General features: G+C 35.1%; 1 protein-coding gene across 1 annotated transcript in view; it reads right to left on the minus strand.

The window, feature by feature from the left end:
• Positions 1–12,387, minus strand: part of LOC121316379 (collagen alpha-1(XIX) chain-like) — a 113,919-nt gene that overhangs the window by 42,257 nt on the left and 59,275 nt on the right. The window contains exon 19 of the mRNA XM_041251457.1: positions 2,151–2,204. Coding sequence (XP_041107391.1) covers positions 2,151–2,204 — 54 coding nt within the window. The remainder of the gene's footprint in view (positions 1–2,150; positions 2,205–12,387) is intronic.

Below are 12,387 nucleotides of genomic sequence, written 5' to 3' on the forward strand. Positions count from 1 at the left end.
GAGCACCATTATTATACTTGTAAATCTTCCTGCCATTAATATGGCATCTGTTAAAAACAGGTTTAGGTATTTGAGAAAAAAAAAAAAAAAAAAACATCTGTAGACCTGAAATTATGTCATTTATTAGGAAGTTAGGAAGCTGAAAAACGTTAAACACCAAAAAAGTGAATACGCTATAAATCAAATATATCTGACATTGTACACTGTATATTGATATATAATGAGGCCATCAACATAAAGCAGTTTACAGTGTCAAAATGACAACAAAATGGTAACACTGATAATAAGTGCTGGTTGAAGATGCACAATGGATGGGTGGACATGAGTATCAGGAATCTAATATCTCTGTAATGTACTGTTCACTTGTATATTTGTTTGTTTCTTGTGTATATTTAGGTGTACTGGCTAGCAACACACATACTGAATTTATACATTTTCATGTTTGGATGGTTGTTTCTATGAAATAGGGGTGGACGAAACACACAAACACAAACAATTGCAGATTGTTATAAGAAAGCTTTCCCCTTAGCCACTGCCTATAAACAGATCAGTAAGCAAAATAATTTGCAAGAGCACATTGGTGTCATTTGTGTTGGGCAAAACACCTTTATTTTTCTTATCATCTTCCTGTAGAGTAGGTACAGCTGACCACATTTAAAAAATATATGGTAATGCTGTGAGCCCCACTGCTTTGTTCTTCAAAACCCTGTCTACTGAATCTGTACATACCCTTCTTCATGTCTTTTGAAAAGAGACTGATGCTTGAAAACAAAGCTTACAGTATCTAATTTGCTTTAGAAAGAGCTTATCTGGTCTTTAAAGGAGGACCTCCCCACCGGCCATATATATTCTTGAGATATGTAATTATATTAAATGCTGAAAAATATAATTTCATTAGTATTGACAGGCACCAACTACAACACGTTCAGGTTAGATAGGCAAGGGACAAATATTTAGCTGTTGCATAGATTACAGAACATGACGTGACAAGCAAAACTATTACAAATCCCTAGGCTTCTCTTTATAGCCATGACCCGAGCGAGGGGGTTTTCTTTATGCTGCTTTAGACTTCTCATTACACGAGAACTTTATGAATGAAACAAAAGTTTTTATCTACTTCTTTTTTGTGTTGTGCTGTTGCTTACATTTTCAGTGCTGCTGTCTACATATACAGTTATAATAAGGGTGTAATGAACAAAGATCACCCACTAAGGCAACAAGACTAGTCCTTTTCTGTGGGCTCCACTTTCCTCATCTTTGTTAAATTTTAAGTAAGGCAATATCACTTTTTTAAAATGTATTTATTTTTTAATCTAAATTTGTTAAGAATAATTATTATTTGTATTTATTTCTTAGCAGATGCCCTTATCCAGGGCGACTTACAATTGTTACAAAATATCACAGTACAAACTATCATATTACAAAATAATGGCCTGCAAACGTACGGCCCTGTCTTCAAGGTTAGTGGTAAATCTAATAGTGTTTCATATTAAACTAACAGCTTTTGTCTTAATTTAAATATGGTAATGGACAAGATATTTTGTTTTTCAAAAAATATCTCTCATTTGAAAATGTATGTTTGTATATTATTAATAAATAATAAAAATAAAATGATGTAGAAACTTCATTGTAATTCAGTCTAACCATCCTCATTTGACAGATCTATTGATATTGCACCTTCAATTAGTCTAAGGATATTTTTTTATCCTCAGAAAGCCATCTAAATGTGCACATTGTTCCATAATGAGAGATTAATCTCTAAAATCAGTAGTAATTGTTTGCACACCTCAAAGCCAATTAACTGTCTCCAACTGATATACTGTAACATATATTTACATATATTTACAGAGAATAGCTGCAGCTTACTATAATAAAGTTAACTATTATGCTAATTAATTTTGAGCCCTTGAAAATTATTACAGCTACACATCAACACATTTACGATTTACAAATCCTTCGAAACTAACAAGGACTGAAGAAGCAAATGGGAAAGAAAACATTAAAGCAAGAGCAATGTGTAACGCACGCAAAGTCCAAAGCAAAATCTTCTGCTCCTGCATAACATAGTAAGCGTGACAGCCGTGGTTCCCTGAAGCTATACTGCTTGAGGTACTTTCTGTCAGGAAAATGTTATTTTGAAGTTTACTCACTGGAGGTCCTGGGGATCCGGGGCTCCCAGCAACACCTGGCCTTCCTCGTCGTCCCTAAAAGAACAGAAGAGGTGCCCCAATTCAGACTTTTTCCATTTGTTTTAATGTAATATTAAAAGTTGTTCCTATTCATGAACCTTGACTGTTTTCGGTTTCCTTAGTAACAGTGTAGAACAGTTTAATGTACAATATACAATATCAGTATCTTGGTTTGGGGGTCACAGAGAGCGTTGCATTTGTCTTTGCAGTCCTGTGTGGTGGGGTGGGGTGGGGTGAGGCCAGGGTTTCTGGGCTGAGATTGGCTTGGCTTAGTTCACCTCATTACGTTTCAGCAACCCCCAGTGGTCAGGTGAAATTGCAGGCTGGGAATTCCACAATTTGGCATTCACTTCCAGTGTTCAGTTACTTGGTAAAATCTGTTTTTTAGGTTGGTGAAAAGATCAGATTGGCTTGACAGCGGGAATAAAGGTTGCCAGTTGATCTTTAGTCCTTTAGATTAGTGAGTGGGTTGCAGTAGTGAGGCGATCAAAGAATTGTATACTTAACTTTCTTTTAGTACTTATCTATAAAACGAAGGGTGAATTAAGCAGTAAGCTGCATTCATTTGCATAGATAATTAATACAATCCTGACTTTCTTCTAAAAAATGGAATACTGAAGCACAGACTGATAGAATTTATTTTAAACATATATACTGAGCATCCAAAGAAACTTATCATTTATATTTGAACATCAAAAGCAATGTATCACTTATATTTGGGCATCAAAAGAAACTTATTGCTTATATTTGGATAAAATTCACTAGATGTGATAGAAAAATGACACACTCTGTTTTAGAGCAGGTGCAGTGACTTTTTATTGTACTGATTAACAATTGACATTACGAAGATGCTGCAAAATGATCTGTCGATCTTGGGCAGATGTTGTGACTCTTGGTCTCCCAGTTCGTGGCCTGTCATTGACAGATTGTCTCTGGTTATACCATCTCGCCAGGTTTGAAATCGCTGGCTGTGAGCACTCAAGATGGCAAGCCACAGTATGCTGCCCTAGTTCAGCCTCCAACATGCCGATGCAAGAATGCGCTGCTCTCTTGACAGAGGTTGCACATAATTATTTTTTCTGTGATTTTCTTTATTCAAGCTTGCAATTCAACAGCTGAAATCGCTCCATATCCAGTGTCCAATCAACTGTCTCACTAATTAGGTGATTAAGTGCATATGCTTCAGTCAGTCACTCAGGCGTGTCATGGTCAAGGATGAATAATCAAGTGATTAAAAAGAAACCAAAACATTTCGTCAATGTCAATCATTTATATACCTTATCTTTTTTGAAAATAAATGTGTGATAAGTTGTGTGATAATAGTGATAAGTTTCTCTTGATGCTTGGTATATAATTTAAAGCTATAGTGAGACCTTACACCTGTGTATTTAAATAGTAACATGACACAAACAATATGAATATATTTAATACAGAATAACATATAAAAGAGGAGGAAATGTTCACAATGTTCACAATATTTGTTTAAAATGTGAATGCACGAGAACATGAAATACCTGAAGATCCCTTGTTTCCCTAACAAGTGACTATTATTTTTTAGAATACTTTATATTCATGTTCGACTGAAAATTCCTTCAGATTATTGACATTTTCTCTTCTAAGCTTAAGAAAGCTGTAAAGCAGAAACATTTCTAAAAGATTTATGCTAGTAGTAAATATTTAAAACACTTTTTTCTACACAGACAAAAGAATTCCTGGGGCATGTTAATGGGCATTTTAAAGGCAGGGTCTTAATGATGAAGACTCATATATGTCATTGCTTACAGTGCTTTGAAGCAGAGCCCACTCCCCAAGGAGCGAACAAAAATAGGTGGTGTGCGTTAAAGCCTACAAAAAGGTGTTTTGATGAATCATGATGCCATTTACAGTATGTTCCATATTTCTTATAACTTCTGATAAGCAATACACCCATTAAAAAAAACAGCATTACAAAACTAGAGAATAATGTATACTGTATACAAAATTAAACTGACACATTGTATTGCCATAAGGTTTAAAAAAAATAAATAAAATAATATACAAATGTGGACCATTAAATTAAGACACTGAAGTCTTATTGCTTAAAGGGTGCACTGTTCTAATCGATACAACTTGCAGTATGTTGACTTTCGGACGTCACAATCCTCTAAAGCTGTTGTCTGCCTGTGACAGCTTTCGAGAGCACAACACCTATCAGTGGTTTGCCATGCTCTGAAAACGTGCATCAAGGCATGGTCTTACATTTCTTGTCAGACTCTGCTTCCACTACATAACAGCTAACTAATCTGGTACTTAAATAGTTTGCTGTCCATTGTGTGACACATTACATGGTACATTGTACTTGTATGTAAATTTTGGTGGCGTGTACTGGTTAGAATACACAGTTCAGTTGAGTTGAGGAGGCTATGGAATTAATACATGCTGTGTGGCCCAATGGTTAAAGAAACAGGTTTATAATCAGCAGGTCCACAGTTCAAATCCCAGCTCAGTCACTGACTCAGTGTATGACCCTGAACAAGTCACATGTGCTCTATCTTTCAGTTGAGATGTTGTTGTAAGTGTCTCTGCAGCTGATGCATAGTTCACACACTGTAGTTTTGTATCTTGTAAAGCGCTTTGTGATGGTAGTCCACTAGGAAAGGCACTATATAAAGATTATTTATTAGGTATTGTGTTTTGAGATTTCAGCTTTTAAGGTCTATTCACACTGGACCCGATGCGATTTGTCCTTTATTACACTTTTACCTTTGACACATGGGGACAGATGTGTACGATGTGATGATAATTCTGTTACACAACTAACACAAATGTAGAATACATAATAGCTTGTTAGAGGGTACTTATTTCAGTAAACGTAAACGAATCATACACCAAATATATACAGTCCCAGATGTTTTCCCTCATCGCCATGTCTTTGTAATTTTTGCGTCCTTTATTATACAGCTCATGGTATTTTGATACTCCAAGAATTACATTTTCTTCCAGAAAAAAGGTGCACAAGGGAAGCTGTTCTTCATTGATCAGTTCTCGAGCTGCCGCGTGTTCAAATCTTCAGTGTTGCCCGTCATATCACAGGTAGTGTGAATGTATTTATTTATTTATTTACTTACTTACTTTTGTCGTGGTGCAGTGTATCATACTATACATTCGCTTGTCACATCACGTCTGATGTGAATAGGCCTTTACACTGTTGGCTGAACTTGTTTTAACAACAGCACAAGCGCCACTTCAGCTTAGACTTTTGTATACTTACAATTACTTGTTCTAGCTGGAGAACAATTTGACTGGTTTAATTCAGAAGTAGGCATGGCACAGAAGCAGATGGTTTACTTTAAAATTGAGTTATCATATTAAATTCATCACTTGTTTTATGAAAAAAAAAATGGGTATGACACTAACATATTTGTATTGAAACAGCTCAATATTTAAAATGAGTTTGATCATTTGTGTCACAATTTATGCTGCCATTAAATATTAATTTCCCACAAGAAACATTGGTATAGCCTATTATAATCCACACATGCTTCAGAAAATCTGTATCTAATAAACAATAGCCTTTCAGAAAATTATAATTAGAAGAATTCTAATACTAATTATTTCACATTTTCCATGGCACTGTTAGTTGCTATGCGACTTTAAACTCCCCTCAGTTTAAAAGCACCACTTCTTGATTGCTATTTAAAAGTAACAATGCACAGTAAGCCATTGTATATCTGCCTGTCACATATCCTTAACCATTTATCCGCCATGATCAAGCTCTTCAGCAACGTTAGTTTATTATTGAACAGAGAAAATTAGTTTGTGTTGTATGTACACTGTGTGCAACCATTGAACTGTTCAGTGTGTTGATATGTAAATATATCCTGTTCATCTGCGGGGCCTATCAACTTCAACCTCCATCTCGATCTCCTGCCTGTCAATCGGTAGCAAATGCACGCACCCACAAGGCAGACGGCTATCCGCTCACAAGCATTAATACCCTGTATCTTTCTAAACAAGGGATTTAGGGGAGCTCCCTAATAAAAGTTGAATCGCAAAACAATAATTGTGTGAATATAGCAGTTGTCACAGTTGTGAATAATGGTATTTAAAACAGGTTTCATTTATCTGCCTTTTTACATATCCACCCTTACTCTGGTCCCATCACAGTCAGATATGCGACAGATTGCTGTACTTCACGTCACTGAAGTAGAGGTGACAAGTAGTTTATAGTTTATAGTTTATAGTAGTTTATACTGTTAGTGATAACACTCAATTACTGCTCTGTTCGGTAAACAATTATGTTAATTAACAATTAGTAACCCCCCCCCCGCCATTCTGAACCGAAAATCTGAGGTATCAGTATGTCCATAATACATATCAATAGCGTGTACAGAATACAAATTAGCAATGAAAAGTTTAATCATAATTTGATAAGCGACTCTCTAGATATAAGCCAAAATGTAGGTGTGACAGATAGACGGACAGCCGGACACCCCCCCCCCCCCCCCCCCCATATCTCAGAATAAACTAATTTATGTTAATACCAAGTTTCATGACAACTGTATATCCCTAAATACGACCGCATTCCGCTACATCCCCTTTGTAGGGAATTTCGTCACCATTAGGCGAAAAATATCTTCACATCTCACTGCTAGCATGTATTCTGCTATATTACAGGCTACTAATTAAATACTTGAAATTGGTTTTATTATCAGAAAAGTTGTTTAAGTAATTTAATGTTGCACCAATGCTAGTAAATACCATTAGATTTGTACAGTAATTACATGTGGCTTCAAAGTGTGCCCACACAGAGGGGCAAGGAGCAGAAATATAACTGCCATTTGCTTACTTTAGATTTTTCACTACCTTATAAGTGAAATATAAGCTTTAAAAATGAACTGAAATAGGCACCTGTTCAATAACAAGATAAACAGGATTTGTAATGCCGAGAGGGGGTTTAGATATTTCAGATTGTAATTCACTGAGACAGAAAGGCTAAGGATTTAGGAAAGTAAGAAGTATACTATTGGCTTTAGGCCAAAAAAGCTATTTCAAAAGCTGCCACTAATCCACCAGCCACTGAGACATAAGCCAAAAGGTTAGATGGTAAGTCACAAGGGGTTGTCATCAATATCTGACAGTAACATTCATCTCATCTCTTTAACACACAAGAAACAGCAGAAAGACAATACATGATCTATGTACTGCATTCAAAGGGGTTACAGCTAAGTAAAGAATGCCAAAATTACAGAGTATGTAGATATCACATGTGTAGTTATAGCAAATATAAATAGAAAAATATATCTGGTACCACAAAAAGTTAAATCAAACTCAAAAGTTGCATGCTTTACTTTCAGGCTGTTTCCAATATTACCATCAGCATTATTATTATTATTATTATTATTATTATTATTATTACTACTACATGATTGATGGAGCAGAACCAATCTGTATTTTGGAAATGATAGTACTTTTAAGAAAACACAAATTAATATGAAAATTACACCGTGTAACAATTATTTTTTTTTTTTTTGTTCCTGGGTAGTAAGTGTTATCTCCTAATTGCTTATATCTCAAAAGTATAGAAAATGGCTATTATTCCCCAAAAACTTTGCTTTTGTCACCAGGACAGTGATATTTCAAAATATCACTATTTCCAATGGGAAAACGGGCAAATGTGTGTCTTTTCGTTCACATAAAGATAGAAAAAAACAACATATGAATCCAAATTAACATGCATTTATACTAAAGTAATACAAAAATGACTACAAAAGATTTAGAAGTGAGTAGTTTTTCAAGATTTACGATTATACTGGTTATACAGGTTAGTGTGTGTATATGTAATTATATAAAAAGAAATGCAGCTTACAGTAATGTAGGCCAAGTGATGAACGCTATTATCATGAATATAAGTAAAACAAACGCTGAATAACTAAGTATTTTTTGTATTATATTATAGGACCATAGTAATGGTAAATTGAGTGATTTCAGGACGAGGAAACCAGCATAAAACAATATTACGGCTGCAGAATTTCTCTTCATTTCAAAATTGTATATTGAATTTCTCATGTAGAAGAAAATATAAGATAAAGATACATTTATTATAAGATAATATATATATATATATATATAATATATATATATATATATATATATATATATATATATATATATATATATATATATATACACATACACACACACACACATATATACACACATTTCTACTGAATGTATTGAATTTAAAGTATATGTATCCATTAACATGTGTTGATATAAATCTACTAAAAATCCTCTGAATGGCTCTTGCGGTTTCCATATGCTTGTTTTAAAATGCAAGGGGTTAAAGCTCCTTGAGATCCTTCATATTCTGAGATCTGAAATAAAATCAGATTTGTTCCAATAAGGGGTTAAGAGCAGGCCAGAAAAGGAGCTGCAAAGCTGACAGCTGCTTGGCAATGTATCAAGGGCAGCTTAACAGAATGTTACCGTCATACAATATTCACTTAGGCTCTTCATATCTTAATATTTATGAAAATGTGGGGACAGCATAAGGGATCTGCAGGCTGAGGCCCATGCCAACACTAGCCAGCTCCACCAACACTCCCAACACTGAAGTTGTATATTTTCCAAAAATAGTATTAGACAAAAACTCCCCTCTACAGATAATTACAATTGTATAAACCTTTAATAAATAGGGTTTTTAACCTCTTCAAATTCAATTTGGAACTGCCAAGGTGCCACACGTATGAAAGGCTGTGTCGCAAGGTTACATGGTTCCAAATAAACATCTCAATTTTCTTAAGCTATGTCTATTGTGTATTGCGTGTCATTTTTTCCTGTGCCACACTGGTTACAAACTGCTTTAGGGTTACAAATTGCTTTACTCTAAAGACGACATACAGTGCCTATAGAAAGTCCTCAGTGCCACACGATAATCCACACTATTAAGAGGAAAAAAGTTTTTATTGTGAAAATTGTATATTAAAAATACAAAACTGAAAGATCATAACTGAATAAGTCTCCACCCACCTGAGTTAATACTTGGTGGAAGCATCTTTGGCAGCAATTAAGCTGTGAGTCTGTTGGGATAGGTCACACCTAGATTTGGCAATATTTGACCATTCTTCTTACAAAACTGTTCAAGCTCTATCAAGTTCCTTGGGGAGCATTGATGGACAGCATTTCAAGTCATGCCACACATTTTCGATTGGATTTAGGTCAGGGCTCTGACTGGGCCGCTCAAGGACATTTACCTTTTTGTGCCTTAGCCACCCCAATGTTGCTTTAGCTGTGTGCTTTGGGTCGTTCCATCCCAGTTTCAGCTTTCTTGCAGAGAGCAGCAGGTTCTCCTCAAGGACTTCTCTGTACTCTGCTCCATTAATTTTCCCTTCTGTCCTGACAAGTGCCCCAGTCCTGCCGATGAGAGACATCCCCATAACATGATGCTGCCGCCACCATGCTTCATTAAGAACAGCTTGTGTTGGGGTTGCGCCAAAAATAACACTTTACATTTAGGCCAAAAAGTACCATTTTAGTTTCATCAGACCATAAAACTTTTTGCCACATGGTTACAGAATCTCTTGAGTGTTTTTTTGCATAGTTCGAATGGGATTCAAGGTGGGATTTCTTGAGTAATGGCTTCCTTCTTGCCACCCTACCATACAGGCCAGATTTGTGGAGTGCTTGGGATATTGTTGTCACATGCACACTTTAACCAGTCTTGGCCATAAAAGCCTGTAGCTCTTGCAAAGTTGCTATTGGCCTCTTGGTAGCCTCTCTGATCAGTCTCTTTCTTGCTCGGTCATCCAGTTTGGAGGGACGGCTTGATCTAGGCAGGGGATAGGCTTGGTGGTGCCATACACCTTTCACTTCTTAATAATCATCTTGATTGTGATCCAGGGGATATTCAAGGACTTTGATATATTTTTTATACCTATCCCCTGATCTGTGCCTATCAACAACTTTGTCCCAGAGTTCTTCTGAAAGCGCCTTGGTGCTCATGGTTGATTCTTTGCTTTGAAATGCACTACCCAGCAGAGGGAACCTACAGAAACTGCTGAATTTATCCTGAAATCATGTGAATCACTACAATTTAACACAGTAGGAGGCCACTTAACTTGGTGTGTGATTTTGAAGATGACTGGTTACACCTGAGCTAATTTAGGATTGCTATTACAAGGGGGGTGGGCACTTATCCAAACAACCTATTTCAGTTTTTATTTTTAATTAATTTTCTACAAATTTCTAGAATATTTTTTTCATTTGGAAGTTGTGGGGTAGGTTGTGTAGTTAAATGAAAAAAAAATTAAAATAAACTATTTTAATGCCTTTTAATTTCAGGCTATAAGGCAAGAAAAGGTGGAAATTTTGAAAGGGGCATTAGACTTTCTATAGGCACTGTAAATCATTAAGCCCTTTGAACTTTTAATTATTTAATGCTGAATCTTTCTCATTCAGTGTCACCACTTTGCCTTGCTTCTAGAATAGGCGGCTGCTGTCAGATATACCGATAAACCTGGGAAGTATTTTTTTTCCACCTCAGGATGCAGTGTATTTAGAAACGTGTCAACTGTTAACAATGCGTCACTAAAAAGAATCCACCTTGTGATGGAATAGCTACATAAATTACTTGCTTTCAGCTCCTGTGCTATGTACCTTATGTCAGACAGCGGATTATTTCTCACAATCCCTCATTCCCTGTTGTGTATCCAGTTGTGTAATTAAACACCCTCCCTCTTTCAAGGTCTTTCTCTTCTACATCACTTACAACGAATTAATACAGCGGTGTATTTGGTGTTCATGTTCTATATAACTGACAAATACATGGCAATTATTCTAGTAGCACAATTACCACCCTTTCACTTGTTGGAATAAAAAGAATAATAATAGCAGTAGTATCCTTGGTATGAAAGACAGCTAAATTCACCTGTTTCATCAAATGTAAATCATAAATCAAGTGCGTGGAAATCCGGTAGTAAAACCTCAGCTGTCTAACAAAGACACCTGTAAATTCTTCACAATGTGTCACTTGCTTATGCATTATTAGGTGCATATGACTTTAACCTCTGTTACTGTACAGTACATATATCTGTGTTTTTAGTCTCTTTGCATTTTCTGTCTAATCTGCATATTTGTGTTCTCTGGAACAGTTATTGTTAGTTCTTATAAATAATCAACTGTCATAGACGCTGTAAGTCATTATCGATGCCACAAAAACAATGCTGAGTTACTACTTTTGCTTTATCTCTTTCCATGTTGGACTTAAATATGTAAAGAGCCATCTTTAAATGCTATGAAGGATACAAATGTCAAGGGCTGTAGGGTGAGATATCATATAGCATACATTGGCTGCCATAATAAACTGTTCCTCCATGATTCTGGTAACTTAACAGTCAGCTAAAGCTTCAACTTTACATTGCCTCCAGTCAATCTGTAGTTTTGAAATAACTTACTTTTACAAAATCTACAGAATACAGTACAATATTATTGTTATATACTATATATTTTTTAATATATTCAGTATTATTTAATGTTTTTCCTACTATCTAAATTCATGTGTAACGTTGATCCTGATTAGTGTTGTATATATTGTACCCCTGTTTTTTGTCAGACAGAAACAATTCACCCATAATGTCACCAAACCAGAAATATACAACTCATTTAATTTAGGCACTAGTAAACAATCTTATGTTATTTATTTTATTTAATTAATTTTTAAGTATGTTTTGGAGTATAGCTTTATATATATATATATATATATATATATATATATATATATATATATATATATATATATATATATATATATATATATATATATATATATAGCTACCCTGTGCTTTTTCCATTTGTTGATACAGTGACACATGGAGAAGTTACAAGTCACAGTTTATTGAAACCTGCCAGAGATCCAGCATGCCATTTCTAATGTATAACAGTCAACTGTAAAGACCTGGGAATTTCAGCCCTGTATCGTTACAATTGTGTTTTAACTCTAGATTAAGAACAGCTTCAAAATGTGTTCTGGTAATACCTGAAAACCAAGTTGAAATACACATTTCACATACACTTTATAAGACCATTATGCAGTTCTTTGGCTCTTATTACAAAACATGTAATAATGTAACATTATCATTATTGCACAGAAAATACTGATTCTCATCTTCCTTGGATACATTAACTGTGTACATATTTAGTTAATCACACATATTATAGT

The sequence above is a fragment of the Polyodon spathula genome, chromosome 5 (genome assembly GCF_017654505.1).
Source record: "Polyodon spathula isolate WHYD16114869_AA chromosome 5, ASM1765450v1, whole genome shotgun sequence".
Lineage (NCBI taxonomy): Eukaryota > Metazoa > Chordata > Actinopteri > Acipenseriformes > Polyodontidae > Polyodon > Polyodon spathula.